Consider the following 17,792-nt stretch of genomic DNA (forward strand, 5'->3'; position numbering starts at 1 on the left):
AAATGTAACAGTAAAATGTATTTCACTGAAATTAAAATACCAGAATATTGACAAGTATGTTTCACAAAATGTTAAGTTAGTAGAAACGTAATCTTGCTGATCATTAATTGTGTGGGTTCACATTGCAGTTACTTGCTGACTCCAATATTAACATGTAAAATGGCTATGTTAGGCTTATTTTTTCTCCAATAGAGCTATGTCATTGCTTACATGAGAATATTGTCAATAAAATGCAAATTTTTTTAATATTAAATATCTTAAAATATGTTTATTTAAGTTTAGTGAGAAAGTGATTACTTAAAATACAGATCTACAATTGTATTTTGCATATTCATATGCAAAATACTTTGCATTAAAGTGTTTCAGTATGAATCAAAAATAATTATTTTGAATACACTTTAAATAATGAGGAAGTAGAGTATGGCCTCTCTGAGGCTGAACCACAGAGAAAAGATAGAGGTCTCCCAGGTAGCTGGAAAGGGAATCATGTGGAAACTTCTTAAGAGGTATAGCAAGTATTTCTCTGCTCCTCTGCAGTCATTGTTGATTAAGTAGAGGCAGGGTGTTTACAAATTCTAGTAGTTCTAAGAAATAATAGAGCTCAAATAGCCCCATACACAAACACGTCAGCTCTTTCCTGCACCCTACCAAGTGTGTTGAATTAAGTTCTCTTCATGCCTGAATATTTGTAGTAGCTGTGTAATTTCATTGTCCCTAATGCACCTACGTCATCAATTAAAAGGATTTTACTTAAAAAAAAAAAAAAAAAAAGTGGTAAGGAGTACTGTAGTTTGTCTCAAAATAACTCTAATAGAATTTAACCATGAATCTAGTATTGTGTCACATTTACCTGCTTAAAAACTTTTTTTAAACTTAAATATTTAAATAGCATTTTTAAAGAAACTATGCTATATTTTCCCCAGATTCTGATAGCAACTATTACCCATTTGCTACCCAGTACAGAAGCTTCCTCTTATGAACAGGACAAGAGGGTAAATATTTTTCATTTCTTTTTAATGTGTCAGTTTAATTAAAAAGGTATGTGACATAGCATTGTTATAAAATTTAAGCTGTGCCTTAAAGTAGGGATTCAGCTTTTTAAGTGTAATTCAGTATAGTCTTCTCAGAATTCCAGCAGTATTCTTTATACAAGTGAATTTCTGAAGTTTTTGTAGGAGAATATGCATTTACAATTAATTGAGATTGATTGTTTTCGATATTTAGAAAGTTGTCTTCTTCCTTATCCTCAGTGTACTTACAAGCAATAATGTAGACTTTTCCTACTTGTCTTACAGTGAAAATATATTCTCAACTTGTAGAGAATACCTTTCAGATTATTTACAAGATCATGATTTTTTGTACTTTGTATTGTAAATACATTCTTGAGCAAGATAGCCTATAACCTTCAGATGAATTTGATTGTTGTCATCCTTCAAAACAATTGCTATCTTTTTGTATTTTCAGTGGGCCTGGGTCCCCTAGCTAAGATGGGCTCCTTCTTCACCTGATACTCACAGTAGTACTTTCTACCTCCTGAAAGCTGTATCTCTTCTGAATTATTTGGCTTTTCTCTAGGACTGTGGGGCTCAATGGTCATTTAAGCTTGGGCACTTTGGTGCAGTTTGTCACTGGCAGCTCTGTCGTTCTGGGCTAGCCATTCCCATGGGAGCTGGCATTCATCTGTTGCTCATTTTGGCTTCCAGAGCTCCGTTTTGCCTTTCCTCTCTGCATGCAAGGAGGCAGGGGTTGTTGTATACTACAGTGGTATGCCAAGCTAGCCACCTTTCCACCTGAGATGCTTCCCATAAATCACTAAGTTTCCTCATGAACTATGCTGATCATTCTACATCAAATATCATACAAAAAATTGGCTTACCTAGTTCGACAAACTTAGTCCTAATGGGTTTCTTAAAAATTGGTTTAATATAAAAATACTCAAAGCCCTTCATCATTAGGTTTATTATACGGTGCCTCAGAGAGACAAAGTTGTAATGTTTTTTGTGAAATGAGCGTGATGTTTATATGTTGTTTATTAGTAAATTAGTTAAGTGGATTTTCTTTGAAAGACTTTTATTTAACTTGGGAAATATTTTAGAGAATCTTGCAGCTATTTATCTGAATTGTTTCCTCTGCCACAGCTAAGTTTTAAAAAATAAAAATAATTATTTGAAGCCAGTAAATTATTAATAATTTGGTGTGTATGTGTGTCTTAATCTAATTCTGTTCTACAGTCTTTAAAAACATCCCCTAGAGGGTGTTGGTTCTTTTGCTGACTGAGTAGCCTACAATACAGAAGGCAGTTGGATTTCTTTCAGATGGTACCTGATGCTACGTAGTATTATTGACATGTTGTGAAGGAAATTCTGTGTTATTTATAAAGCACTAAATGCAGCTGAAATAGTTCAGTTTTGCGTAATCCTTGACACGTTTACAGTGACATTTATGTGCAGAATAGTGCATCAGCCTTAATTTGTACCTTGTGTAATCTGTCATTTTAAAAACGGCACCCTACAAATCAATTTTGGAAAATCATGGGTATCCTCTTAAGCACAATATCTGCTCACAGACTGACCATGATGAGAAACTGTTGTATGGATGGTCTTTGTTAAATATCTCAGTAGCCAAAGTTTTTACTGATGCCGTAGGTTTTGAACGTACAGTGGCTTTTAAACAAGTGTGACCTGCCATTACTGCAGAAGGTTGACTCTACTGAATTGAGAAAAGTAAAACAGAGAAGTAAAATACAGTGATAAATGTGAAGTAGCAGGTGCTGGTTTAATTGATTTGTAATTGAAAGTGTTTGTTCCAGTTGGTGGTTTCTTTACTTCTGTGCTTATTGGATTGGATAATGGCCTTGCCGTTAAAGACCTTGCTGCAGCCTCTTCACACTACAGGAGCAGAAAATGATAAGACTGAAAGATCTGTTCTTAATTGTATATATAAGGTACCTGTTTCTTTATTCGCTAAATGAGAATTGCTATGCATGGAGGTAGTGTCAGTTTTCATGGAAATGAAGACAGCAAGTTTTATGTAAGCTGACCTCCATTCTACTGCTGAAATGTGGAGTGCTATCTTAGTTCTCGTACATTTTACTGTAACTGCTTGATCTTTGGTATATTTGGAATTGTTGATTTTGTTTTACATTTTGTGATGTTTAACCAAGTTCCTTTTTGTATATTATATTGATAGCAGATGTTTGTGTTGTAGAAGACCAGCTATATGTTTAAGATAGGAGGATGTAGCTTTATATACCAAGCAATTTTATTTAGCAATAAGTGAAGTAAAAAGCACTAAGTTGTAATTATTGCCTTTAGGGACACAGAACAAAGATAGGTATTTTTTTTGCAAGGGAAGGGGATTAAAACCTCCAGCAGCTTAGACCTAGCATACATAATTAAAGAAGATAGGAGATCTAAAAATAAAGGTAGTTTAGTGATTTGTTTTAAGTTTTGTTTCTTGTTTCTTCATTGTTAAATTCCACTTCAGTGTAGACACTGTTTTAACAATTTTCTTTGCAGACCAGGGTTTGTTTCTGTAAACATTAAGCATATAAAATTTTCCAACATTTTGTGCTGCCTACCTGGTTCTAACAAATAAATTTAAAAATGTAAATAAAAATAAACTTCATTTCTTACAAAACTATCAAGTAGAAATTTCAGTAGTTAATATCATGAAATTCTGGTTTTGTTCTAGGTTCTGCATGGATGTGTCTACGGGTCTCAGTGTTTTAGCAACCCTAAATATTTTCCTCTAAGCCTTTCTGATTTGGCATGTGTGGATTACGATCCTTTTATGCATTTAGAAAGCTTGAAGGAACCAGAACCACTGCATTCTCCAGACTCGGAGAGGTCTTCTAAACTTCAGCCAGTCACTGAAGGTTTGTCAAATTGCCTAGATATATTTTCTTTCAAAAAGATTTTATCTTGGTTTCCAGTATTGAAGTGTTGGTCTAAAGCATGTTTTAAATTATACCTAGACACTAGGTAAGAACCATTAGTATGGAATGAGCTAACATAATTTTGAGCAATTACTGTTCGATTAACTGAAATAAGTATCTTCTGAACAACATGAAGATTGATTTGATATGGATTCTTCTGTGCTCTGTGTATCAGCAAAAAGCGTTAAGTACTGCAACATGGATAAATGTTGCTTTTCATTTTACTTTCAGTAAATTAATTTATCTTTTCCTTAATTTTGCTCCTTTTTCTAAGAATATTTTGGATTTTTTCCTATATGAGCTTGCAATATTGAAAGCTCTCTCTGAATTTTTTTTTAACCTATCATAATTTGTTGTCAATCTGTTTACACTGTTTAAAACCACAGAGTTACCTAAAAAGAGACAAATTTTCTCTCATCTGCTTAGAACCTTAAGAGACCCAGGAATGAACATTTTCTTCAGAACTTGAAAATAAAAATAAAGAATCAAGAAACTAAGCTACAGAGGAGTAGCGTGTATTATGCAGTGTATCTAGTAAATATCAAATGGCTACATTGAGAAGAAAATTGAAAAAGATGAGATTAATACTGATACCAGAAACTCCGTGTAGTGCTATTCTCCCTCCATATTAAGTTGTTCCGTTCAGGCTTCCTTAAAGGTATTAAGAACCAGATAAATGCAGAAGCTCTTTGTAGCAGCTGTGTGCTAACAGCAGGTGATTTTGTGGTCTGTAGTGACTACGTGCTGTTTTTTATGTAGAGAAAATGGCTAATCATTGTGCCCTTGTCTAAGGCATGCTTCATCATCCTCAAGTACTTTTTTGGCCAAAGAATTCTAAACATAGAGCTGTCCCCTAATAAGCTCAGTATTGGATTGAACAAGTCTGATTTGAGAACTATTGGCAGGAGGAGCTGTAATTATTAAATTTACTGAAGAATGAAGCAAGGTACTATAGTTGGCTTTTTGTCAAATGGCTGTGGTATTATTAGTAAAAAGTAATCATCTGGTGGGTCAGAATGAAAGAGGCTTCGAAGGATTCATTCTATCCTAATTACAGTCTCACCTACACATATTATGTAAAGCTAATATTTAAAGCATTTGCCAAAATTAACTTCCACTGCATGTTCATTACAGTGTAGTGTATTGTAGTAGCTTTTTATGCCTGGCACCTTTTGTATTCTGTAATAATCTGTAATTATGGGTTAGCAGCAAATGCTGTGTGGCTTGTTTAATCTGACAATCTGAAAAGACAACCCTGAATAGATTTCTCTTTGAATGAATGTAGTTGCACAAAGCCTTAGCATCGATATCTTCATTTTGCATTTCCGTATGTGATCTGTTCTTTTATGATTTCTTGTTAAATTTCTAAATAAAAGTAATTTCAGATGTTCCTTTTATCTCTCCAGATGAATTAAGGAAGCCCCATATGTTTTTAAAGTTTCAGGGCTCTGGAATTGTAAGTCAGATTGTGAAATTTAATTGGCAAACTACAGCATTATAATGCAACAGTGGTCTTGCAACCTTGGCACTTCTAGTCCACATTACCAGGCAGAGAATAAGATTGGCAGTGCTTAACTGATCACACAGCATCTGTTCTCCCTGGCATTGTTGGAGGAGTGAGAGGAGTAAACTTAGTGGATAACAACAAGTCTGGGACTCGATCAAGACAGGGGGTCAATTAGGACAAGCTAGCAGCAGGGCACTATGCTAATGGGTCACCCTCTTTTTTAGTAGAGTAAAAGTGTTATCATGATATCTTTTATGAAGGAATGGAAATAGGCAGGACAGCAGTTGTAGGGAAATCAGGGAAGTTCTACAAAGACAGGGTGGGGTTTGCTAGACTCTCCTTAGGTCACAAGCAAAGCTGAAAGTACTGAAACGCCGGAATTCTTAAGACAGGGTGCTTTTGATCAGTTTAATAGATGTGATTGAGATAACCATGTTATGCCTCCCATTGTTCAAGGTCAGATCCATCACAAGTTTTATGGACACTTGGCCACAGTATGATGTGGTATGAGACTATGAAGATACGTGACTTTCAGTGACACAGCTGCGTAGTGGGGACAGGACCTTTTGAGAGGCTGGAGCAAGCCCTGCAATAAAGATTTGTTAAATCCTCTGGAAACAGGCTATTTGGGGAGAGAAGAGGATTATTCCCCTCTCTGTTTCAGTAATTTTCCAAGTGCTATCTCTCACAAGGAATCTGTTATACCTAGGATTATCTGTGAAATTGTCTTTGTCCTCCTTTCTGTAGGTTGCAGGTAAAGTGGTAGATTGCAGTATAAGATACACAAAGAATAATTTTGAAATTGTTAAGTATATTAAAATGTTATATTTAAACAGAATGAACTTTTAGCAGCTGACAATAAAGACATCAGTAGGAAGCTTCTCTTGCATCATCAGAACTTGCAGACAGCAAGTCTGTGGTGCTTTCATACATCTAAGGACTCACAGGGCTCATCTACATGAAGGCTGATGAACTGTTCCTCTAGCTAGTATCGACAACAGCTTCCTCTAGCTACAGTACAGGCGTACAAGTGCTGCCTGTGCTAATTAACTGCACCTAACTAGCCTGGATTCAGTGTCACACTGACAGAGGCATGCTTTCTCCAGGGATAGTATAGCATTATAGCCATTCACTGTGTGGTTTAGATGTGCGAAAGCTAACTTGGACTGCATTGTGCCATGATCTGGTTACCTGCTTCTGGCCTTTTACTTGTCATTACAGGACCATAAACATATGTGTGGGAGAATTAAAATGGAACCTCTCCTTTTTTCTTGTTTATATTAAATGATGCAAACATTTAGGAAAAAGTAAAACAGAGGGGGTTTTGTGACCCTTGTATTGACAGGGAAGCTGGTTACATGAAAATATGTAGCATTAAACAAGAAGTGCTATACATCTTCTAATATTAATAGATAGCAAATCAGACTATTGAACAGTCTAGTCATAAGGAAATAATATTTTATGGGATTTTTTGTGCAATTATGGGCAAAAACATTTTGAAACCTGTTTTTCATAGATCACAAATCTGTTAGAGATGGTTGTGATTGGAAGGTAGTAGTTACATTGCATAGATACAGTGGTCTATCAATTATTCATTTCATGGATTTCCCCCATTTGTCGTATTTCTCCAAACATATTTTAAACTCTTTTGCATAGATCAATCATTTTTCCTAACATATTTCAATTTCTGAAGAAAAAGTTTCCCCCCATCTGATGTTTAGTCTTAGCTTTTATTTAAAAAACAGAAATATAAAGTCCTTTTCTTTTAAGGCCTTGCTGTTTGCTATTTTACTGAAAGGAGACAAAAAGTACACTTTTTAAAAAATACTGTATACATGGTGCATCCAGATTAGCACAGTTTGTGTTTTGTACGGGATATTCTAGAGGTGGGTTTTCTGTAACCGCATCTCTCTACACCTGAAGCTTAAAATTAGAAAGGAGTGAGACTTCCTTAAGCTAATGTAAAATACAGGTAGCTAAGCTGAACTGAACTCTCTTAGGGTCCCTCTAAATGTAATGGAGAAAGAGAACAGTTTCCAGAGAGTGATTCATCCCATTCTCCAGTTTGGGCTTCTAACTAAGATGAATCAGTCTGTACAGGTGCATCATTCTTTAGATAGCTAAAAGGATGTGGAGAGTTAAATTCCACCCTCAGTCATTACTTTTTTCTTCTGCTACATAACTGTAGTTAGAAGCTGTTCAGCCAAAGTTGAATTAAAGAATTAACAACGCATCTTAAGGAAATTCAGGAATCCTCCATTCATGCCCCTGATACAAATTAATGGTGATGGACCTTCAGCCTTTCCACAAAATAGGTAATTTCAGGGACTGAGAAAAATAGCCAATATGATATGCTTCTAGTAAATTACCAAATGATCGTGTACACCTGTAAATTACATTGCCCAAGCAAAAGACTGTACCATTGTAAAGAGAGCAGAGATGTGTTCACTCAGGAAGACAAGTTGGCAAAGCAGCCAGCTAGACTGCTTTAATATGTAACGATATGACTTAGTTTGTAGAATTTGTTGTAAAGCTGTGATGGCTTGCATTATTGCATATTTCAATCTGCCCTCCAGAAACAAAGAGCATGGTTTAGATACTCATTTTAAGAGTTCTAATATATTGAATGTCTGGTTGTTCCTGATTGAGGAGATGTGCTTCTAGGAACAAAATATTAATATGTATCCTTTAAGTCAAGAATTTAATTTAAAATTCTCATATTTTCAAAAAACATACTGGGTTTGGAGAGTTGGGGTTTTGGTTTGGTTTTTTTTTTTGCTAAGGGAAACCATCACCAAAATCTGATTTGCTGTGTGGCAATAATGTTTCAAGATTGCTTTATTTTATTTTGACATAACATCTTACCTTTTACTTTTCAGTATGCTTCTCTTAATACTTCTGATTTAAGTTTTCTGTGTCATTTTTAGATCAACAATACTGTATTCTGAGAGAAGTCTCAGTGAGAAGTACTGTTCTCATTTTATAAAAGAGGCAATAACAGATTTATATCCCAATTATTTTTATTTTTTATTTTAATTCAGGAGCAAAATTGTCAGAGAAAGACTGTGGTAGGACTGGGAATGGACCTTCCAAATTTAAATTTGATGTTCCACTCTTTGTATCACTGTATCACCTTTCTTCTCCATATCTCCCTTAGGGTCCTAAGGGAGTAAATCTATGCACACAGACACAATACAGCCATGGTCAGGTTTGAGATCTTTAGGGTTTGCCACAAAACAGTAATAGTAATAACTTGCTAACAGGTCCCTCTCATTTCTTCAGGTTTTTCAGCAGAACTTAAGTGAAGGCATTAACCTACGCAGTGTGAGACTTCAGGTAGCTGGGAAGCTCACATGTCTTTGCTCCTAGGAACCGGAGAAGAATATTACCTTATTTATCTGTGCAGTGCCAAGTGCTGAACACTTGGCATAAATATCCTGACAAAGATGAGCCAGCCTCTGCATTGTCCAGGTGCTGGTTAGTACTGCACTGATAAATTATTCTCCAAGCATCCAACTTATTTTCTCTTTGTCTTGTATAAACTTGCTTACAGTTCCTTCTTGTATTTCAGCAGATGGCACTATAACTTAATTTCCTTGTATGCTATCAATATCTGGACATTTAATTCAGCTTCACTGAATGTTTTTGTGTTTGTAAATTTTAAAACTTCAGAAGGTTATAGATAATAAAAACTTAATATCTAGTTTTTTATATTGGTTTTCAAGGCCCTAATTCATTAAAATATTTGAGTTTATCTGAGTTTTGGAATAGTGTAAAAATTAAGTTGATTTTTGCCAACTATTAACTGGATGAAATATTTCCCTTTTTGCAGTTCAGATCTAGTGCTCCCTAAAGGTAGAGAAGAGCCAGAATCCTAAATGTCTCTTACGTGTTTTAACCAAACCTTGGGGGGGGGGGGGGGGGGGGGGGGGGAGGCAAATATATATTAATTGTTTATTTTTGCTGATGCAGAATGCATCCAGTGCTTCAAAAACTAAAGATCTGTCATGACAGTCAGTATGCATTACAAATTTGCCATTATTTTTCCAGTTAAACCAATTAAGACACCTTAAACTGCAAAAAGAAATTTGTTTATTAAACATAAGTTTTTATTGTGTATAAATACACAACATAAAGGGAAATGAGTTAATTTTACCATAATTACACGTCCAAAAGGTTACATTTTCTCAGTAAATACTGAATGAAAAAGTAACGTGGTTCAGAACATTTTAGTTTGATGGATTTTTGGTGAGAAAGAAGGTGGGAAGTGTTTGCAGCAGTTTTCAATGTTTAATATAGTTTAAAAATATATGATGTAATCCTGAGGAATACAGTCTTGCTTTATCTTCCCCTTCTAAGTCCCAAATTCAGGGCATCCAGTCCTGTTACAAGAAAGAGGCTGCAGAAATATGTGCTTTGCCATATTGATCCTGTTTTCTCTTCTACCTATGATCTTCTACAGTGTAATGCTTTTGTGTATGGGTTCTTCAGTGGGTACCCTCAGCCCGTTGAGGGTTGTCTTGCCTGACAGAATCGCTTTGACCAGCTCAGTACTTCATGGGTAATATAGAGTGGATTTGATAGAAGAATCCAGTAACAATAAAGTATTGAGTCAGCAGCGTGTGGTATAAACATTAAGAAACACCTCTTGTGAATTCAGATAACGTTGCGTGCAAGTGGAAGGTATGCACCAAAGGAGGAGGCAAAAGCATATTGAAATACCAGTGCATCTCACAAGATGAATGACATGTAAGATAGGCACAGTTAACTTCTCTTTCTTCCTCCAAGTTTTTCCAGACTGAAACTTCTTAAAATGCAGTAGGAGCATGAGATTTGCTTTTTGAAAACTTTGCTACTTTAGACTGTGTTCAGTATAGATAGCCTGGTCTTTGATTTGGTACTTTAAAATCATCCAGTATTATTCTCAACCTAACCTGCAGCTGTATGCTCCCCAGGGAAATTAAGATGGATTAGAGCTTTTGTGCATCTATGTTCCTTTGTTTTTCACAATGTAATGATGTGTATAAATATAAAAATCCATTGCAGTTGGAAATGGACTTCTTACAACACAATTATGATCTCTACTTCATCAGCAATTTAAGATTTATTTTCACTAGATTAAGAAACTGTGTATTTTAGAGGAACCATGCTGATTACAAAACTATATGGTAGGCTGTAAAACAGCGAAGATGCTTCTTTAACTATCTTATGATTTTTCATGCTATTTATATATGAGACCAGTGTTCGTCAAAACACATATTTTGCATTACTGAGTTGGCTGTATCCTAACCTTGCAGTGCCCATCCTCTGTTTAATACTCACAAGGAACAGGAGACCAAAAGAAATACATAAATCTCAGTGTTGTTTTCTGAACTCTTCTTTTAAAACCTGTGTTCTTTCTCTTGCAGTGAAAACTCACATGCAACAAGGATTAATTTCTGTTGCTGCTCGTACTGTGATAACACATCTAGTCAACCACTTAGGCCACTATCCTATGAGCGGAGGTCCTGCTATGCTAACCAGTCAAGTGTGTGAAAACAACGACAATCCATACAGTGAAAGTCCTGAGCTTTCTCCTGAACTTTTTGAGAACCCAAACCTTCAATTCTTTGTGTTAAACAATACTTCCCTGGTGTCTTGCATACAAATCCAAGCAGAAGATGACATGCCTGGGGGAGGACTGTCTGCTGGACTTGCATCTGCTAATTCAAATGTTAGAATTATAGTGCGAGATCTATCTGGCAAATACTCGTGGGATTCGGCCATTTTGTATGGACCTTCATCTTTATGTGGATCTTCACAACAAACATCTTTTGCACTTTCATTATCTCAACAAGATAAAACAGAAGATGCTCTTTCATCTTTTGAGTATGTGGAGGATGTATCCGCAAGGGATGGAATTACACTCCAAGTAAAAAGGAAATTTAGAGACACTGTACCAACATGGGATACCATTAGGGATGAAGAAGATGCCCTTGATGAGCTCCTGCAGTATTTAGGTGTTACAAGCCCTGAATGCTTACAGAGAACTGGTGTCTCGCTCAACATTCCTGCTCCTCAACCAGTCTGCATCTCAGAGAAGCAGGAGAACGATGTCATCAATGCAATTCTGAAACAGCACACAGAAGAGAGGGAGTTTGTTGAAAAGCATTTCAATGATTTAAATATGAGGGCTATGGAGCAGGATGAGCCAACCTCACAAAAGCCCCAGTCAGCATTTTACTACTGCAGATTACTTCTCAGTATACTGGGAATGAATTCTTGGGATAAAAGGTAAGTAGAAAAGACTCACAATTTAAGAACTTTCTTTTAAGGAATTGTGCTATGCTTACCGTGTAATAATAGTTGATCATAGAGTGGGTTAAGCCAAAAATACTCCACACCAGCCAACAAAAGAAGAGAGGGGATGTGCAACTAAGGGGAAAATGGCAGTTTTCTTCTGCATTTCAACCTGTCATTTAGAGAGACAGAAAGGAGGAGCCTGTTGCCTTTATTGCTATTTATATTCTTTCCTTAGAACAGTGTTGGAAGGTGAATTGCAAGAGTGATATCTTTTCTAATAATCCTTTCACCAACTGTACTAAGGGGTACTACCATGGATAAAGAAGGCATCTTTTTTGCTTTCTTTGCTTCCCATGTATGTTCCTGCAAAAAATCATTACCTTTCTATGCCAGAATGAGACTCTGAAAGTGTCACATTCTCAGCTATTGTGATGCTGGACAGTGTCCTGCTGCTTTGCCTGCTAAGAGCATGCTTGCATGCAGCCTCAAAGCATTGCATCTATGTTAGCTAACGAGAAAGATGTGTCCCCTACTATTTATTTCAACATTGGCAATGTTTGGGTATTGTTTAGAACAACAGGAGACAAGCCACTTTCAGTTACAAAAGTAACGTCTCTGTTTACACTATTATTTTTGTGGGGGTGTATTAGGTGTATGTCTGCATGTACATGTGGGTATGTAAAAATATTAGCATCCTAGAATTTAAGGGTCTTCCTGAAATCTTCTTTTGCCATAGCTGTCAAATTGGGTACTAGAAATATTTTCTTACTGTGAAGGGAAACAGATACCCTGTAAAACAAAAATAATCTGTGTCACTGAGATATCACTGGAATCGGACAAAATTTTCATGTTCTAACCCTTCTTATTTGGGTCTTTAATTCCTCAAGGAAGTCTGGTTTTGAACAGTACTGCTCTTAAATTCATTCCACTTTGTTTTGTGGGAAACATCTTAAGCGCAGTTTAAAAGAAGTGAAAAGTGCCTTTCTTGCTCTAACATATTGTTTTGGTTTTTGTTTAAATTGTTACAGCTGGCTGGGTGACTAGTGAGCTATGTTCTGCTCTCCTCTACAATTCAGAATAGCAAAAGCTCTGTGTTTAATGCACTAGCTTCCTAGGACACTGGATTATGAGAGCGTTTTTTGTCACTAAGCTCATATATTTTGGCCTAGTAAAGTGTGCAGGTTATATATGCATCAAAGGCAGTTCTGTCTGTTCTTCTGTAGAGAAAAGATTGATTTCAGTTGGATCCAATAGGTTGACAGAAGAAAGTGGAAAGAAGTAAAGGTTGTTCTCAGGGCCGTAATGGATATAGAAGATTTCCTGGAGTAAAAAAGTTGCTTGTATATTTTTTTAAAAGGTATCTTAATATTTTATATAAGAAAGAACTATTGAAAAGGCAAAAGCATTTGTTGACTGTTCTTGAATGGACCTGGAAATGTTCTTGTACCATTCTGTATCTATCAGTGAACAGGTGATAAGAGAGTTACAAATTTCTCTATTTAGAAGGAGCTTTCATCTCCTGAAGAAAAATGAGAAGTTACTTCGAGAACTCAGAAATTTGGACTCAAGACAATGGTAAATTCTTTTAATGGCCACCTACTTATTTGTTTTAAGTGTGCTTGTATTTAAATGGCTCTAATTTCAATAGATATGAGAATTGAACTGGTTTTTAAAAGTGTTTTATAAATTATTCATGCATTTTGCACTGTATTGTAGTTATTGGTGTTATATTGAAGTTACATTGGTGTTATTTGTAGAGTGAAACTACAAGTAGAATACCATGAGACGTAAGAAACTCCAAAATAACTTAAAATTATGAACATTCGTATGTATAACATGAAATAGTTTGATATATCAAAGTTTTAATAAAGATATTTGATAAATCACATTTTAGCTTCAGCTAATTGTTTATATATGTTTTCCAGCAGTGTTAGTTGAAGAGATGGAATTGTAGTTGGAGTTGCAGCACAGAATTAAGAACTTTGAATTGTTTTTGTAGAAGTTGAAATAAAATCCAGTGGAGGCTTTAGAAGTGTGAGAAAGCACTTTCAGTTGCTCCAGTGTCTATTTAACAGCAATCTGTGAACAGAATACATTCCTATAGTACCTAAAGATTCTTCATTCAGTTGCATAAGCTGCATTTGCCACAGCATTCACAAGGCACTGTTGTTAATGGGCAATGCAGTGTCGATAATGCTTGTGTTACAGGTTTTGCTCATTTCAGAAGGCCACCTATTCTATTAGCAGTTGGTACTGCCAGCACCATCCTACATCTCAGAAGTGATGAAGGCGGTAAATACTGTTCAAGTATAGCAAAGCTTTAGGCTCTAGAGAAGACCAGACTAGAAAAGACAGGACAGGAATATGAAAATAGAGAAGGTATTCAAAGGGAAGCCATATAGTTGTACTTTACTTTCACTGTCTTTTTCAATGTTTTAAAAGCCATGTTCTCTGTGTACTGTTTGCATATTTTGATTTCAAATTAGTAAAGGCACTGTCATGCAGTGACCATCCTCTGTTTTACAGCCGAGAGACACACAAGATTGCAGTGTTTTATGTTGCTGAGGGACAAGAAGATAAACACTCCATTCTTACAAATACTGGAGGAAGTCAAGCCTATGAGGATTTTGTAGCTGGTCTTGGCTGGGAGGTATTTATTAAAACATTTTTATCCTAAGTTTGTTTACACAGAAAATTACAGATCCCTCTAAATATTATAAGTCTTTGGCTCTTTAGCATTACTCACAAGTACTAAAATACACTGGTTTGCAACTAGGATGCAGACAAGAATTCTGGTTTAATTTCATTAGCAATACTAGCTGTTTAATTTTACGCTCTTTCAATTTAAGAAAGTTTGTGCAGGCAGAGATGATTCTTTAATGTGCAGTCCTTTACTTGGCTTTCGTGGACTGATTAGGACACATCTTGATTTCCTTGTAAGCCTGTAAAGTGTTAAGTCCATTGAAGTTTGAGCTTTGCTCAAACTTTGGAATCCAAAAAGTACAAATGAGCAGCTTTTCTCATGCTCCCTTCTTCCTGCCTTCCACTGCAGGCATATATGTGTTCACACTCTCCACTCCACATCTCTTCCAGCAGTCAGAAATACCGTGATGTACCCATTACCTATATGGGCCTGCAGCTCTTTAGTCACTAGTTGGATACTTTATGAGGATTTCCTTTTTTGCATCCTTTCTTTCTGACCGCACAAGATTAAATTCCATTGTAAAGTTGTAACTCAGCACTGTCACACAGAAGTACAGGAATTGTTTCTGCTCCTGGATGTGGCTGCATAAGAAACTGCAGGTTTTCTGTTCCTCTTGCAACTTGCATTCATCAGGAATGTCCACATGAGTGTCCATCTTATTTGATAATGGCTCTGACTTTTCCACAGGAACAGAGGAAAACTGCTAGAAGTCTGCTGTCACAAACATAGATGCTTGTTTACCACATTCCTGATTCTTCAGGAGGAAAAAAAAAAAAACCACATTAGTGTTTTCAAATATCCTTCTTTAGTGGGTTAATTCTCTTAGTCTTTATTAGCTAGATTAAAGAGTTGATAATTTGGATTAATATTCCATGATGAGACATCTAATATTTTAACCTCTTAACGTTAAATTCTGGATCCTTTAACAGAACAGCAAAAATACTCCATGTGGGCAGAGATTAAATATATTCACGTCTGAGATCTAGCTTTCTTTAGGCAGTATTGTAAAACTGAAATAGCACATTAAGCATGCTTATTTATTTCAGTGCCAAACTATTTCCCATAGAACTAAGACTTACAAACTTACTTACGAATTATCATTTAGTTTCCTGTGATTTTTTTCATATTCACAGAATGAAAATTTCTCAAGAAAATATATGGAAGGTAACAAGACAATTTAAAAGTGTCTGGCTCCCACACAGGGTTTCTTCAGAGCTCAGGTCAAGGCTGATATAGCATCACAGAATTTTAAAAAATTCAAAAAGCACATGGAAGTGACTACAGTCAACTGATCAGGGAATAATGCAGTATATATTCATTCACACAACCTTTCCTTTTCTCTAACCTCATCTTCCCAGCAGCATCTGTGGTGACCATGGAATATGGAGTGCCACTGCACTTGATTTCCAGTCTAGTCAGCCAGTCTGAGCTCTTTTAGAAAGGCATAACTGTACTGTTGTGAAAAGGATCTTAACTTTTAAAAATTCAATTGAAAGTGAATTTTAAAATGTAAAGAATGTATTTATCACCTGATAATTTTTTTTTTCTTGTAATGCTTTCTGGGCTTTATTTCTAGGTAAATCTCACAAACCATTGTGGCTTTATGGGAGGACTGCAAAAAAACAAAAGCACTGGATTGACCACTCCATATTTTGCTACCTCGACAGTAGAAGTAATGTTCCATGTGTCAACAAGAATGCCTTCTGATTCAGATGACTCTTTAACAAAAAAGGTAGGTGTTTCTGAATAACAGATTTTATTTTGGTAATAAACCCAGAGAAATTAGAGTCAAAGAAAATCCAGTAACTTTTTCTAAAAAACATAAAATATCATAACACCTTTACCTGCTAATAGTTGGTATTTTACTGAAGTAGGTTAAGCCATATAAATTATTCTCTACCAATTTCTAATTTTGCCATACTGGTGATTTTTGCCATCAGTGCAACTGTTGGCAGGATCACGTGTACTGGTGAAAAATGCAGGGAGATAATGGTTTGTGTAGAAGAAAAAGCATTAAGTCTGAAAGGTGTTTTAGTACTTTGAGACTTTAAATGTCAATTAATAAATATGTGGTGAGTACTTTCTAAGATGACTTTTTATTCACTTCAGAGTCATGTGCTGGCTATTAACATAATTTTCCCTTTAAAAAAAGTTAAAAATATAAAGAATTTAACAATGTTTATTGTATATAAGGTGTTTTGTCTTGGAGCAGGCACAGATGCTCAACGGTGATATGATCTCTCATAGCCACATTAAGAAAAAAATGGTTTGCTGTATTGGTATTTTTTTCTTTAGAATTTAATAAATTCCACATTAACGATAATAAGTTACAGTCTCGAACATGTGTCCTATTATAAATGAACAATTGGCTATCATTAGACTGTCCCCTGTCCTGCGTACATACATCTTCAGATGTGTTAATCCATTCAGTAGACACGTTAATGAGCACTGGTTGAAGTGTAATATTGGAGGAACTGAAGCTGGTTGACCTCAGCATGGAGTTTAATACTTGTAATTAAATTAGACAGTAGACAGTTAGTAAAGAGAGAAATAGCCATGCCTCTGGCAAGCTTCAATTATTAATGACTTTTTTGTTCTTTGTGTTCAACTTGAAGAAAAAAATGTTATTGTTATTATTATAGACTGACGATGAGTTCTGACTTCTCACTGTCACATCTTAGGTTGGTTTGTTTGCTGTTTTGTTTTGGTTTTTTTTTAAATTAAGAAATGTTTTTTCCTGTATGCCTATGGTGCTGGGTCCTTTCTGTTCTTTATTTCCTGAAGTAGGGCCAGGGTAATACTTAGGTTGTTAGTGGTTTAATAGCAAAAATAACTAATTTTAAATTAAGATTGTTGCTGTTGTTCTAGTGTGGAACATTAGAATATCTAGTGTGGGGTTGGTTTTTTTTTTTCGAAGTTGATTGGCTTCTGTATTTTTTAAACAGAAACTTGGTTTTATAAAACACAGCTTGTAATTATCCTTACGTTGTTTGTTTATAATCTGTTTGAATTAGAGCATTAAAAAGTGTTGACAAGGGGGAAGATGGGTCACAGAAGAAATTAATTAATAATTAATAATTTGTAAATGCCGTGGACTTCAGCAGAACACATAGGCAAGATCTCACATCTGTTTCCAGGAGCACCCTGAATCTACATATAGCTGTTCCTGCCAGGCAAGGTTCAGTGCTGGTCCAGGCCTCCTGTGATTTAGCTTGTGAAAATAGTGTCAGCTGGACTTTTTAACAACTCCAGCGTGCCACAAGCCCGTTTCTCTCCTCCTTTGCCCACAATCTCACTTGTCAGTAATTTGGAATATTTGAGGTCTGTATGGATATGTAGAGTGTATCGAAAGATTGGGATTA

The 17,792-nt window shown here is 35.7% G+C and overlaps 1 protein-coding gene across 22 annotated transcripts in view; it reads left to right on the forward strand.

Annotated features, from left to right (window-relative positions):
• Positions 1-17,792, forward strand: part of RALGAPA1 (Ral GTPase activating protein catalytic subunit alpha 1) — a 135,898-nt gene that overhangs the window by 77,483 nt on the left and 40,623 nt on the right. For 21 of the 22 annotated variants that reach the window (XR_003926575.2, XM_041128125.1, XM_030036595.2 and 18 more), the window contains 7 exons: positions 924-992; positions 2,810-2,944; positions 3,694-3,877; positions 10,853-11,717; positions 13,230-13,301; positions 14,253-14,376; positions 16,007-16,162. Coding sequence is in view for 21 of the 22 variants with exons in the window: in XM_041128125.1 (XP_040984059.1) it covers positions 924-992; positions 2,810-2,944; positions 3,694-3,877; positions 10,853-11,717; positions 13,230-13,301; positions 14,253-14,376; positions 16,007-16,162 (1,605 nt within the window). In the remaining variant the exon portion in view is untranslated. The remainder of the gene's footprint in view (positions 1-923; positions 993-2,809; positions 2,945-3,693; positions 3,878-10,852; positions 11,718-13,229; positions 13,302-14,252; positions 14,377-16,006; positions 16,163-17,792) is intronic. The other variant, XM_030036617.2, reaches the window with a different exon arrangement.

Source organism: Aquila chrysaetos, chromosome 2 (assembly GCF_900496995.4).
Source record: "Aquila chrysaetos chrysaetos chromosome 2, bAquChr1.4, whole genome shotgun sequence".
In the NCBI taxonomy this organism is placed as follows: Eukaryota; Metazoa; Chordata; class Aves; order Accipitriformes; family Accipitridae; genus Aquila; species Aquila chrysaetos.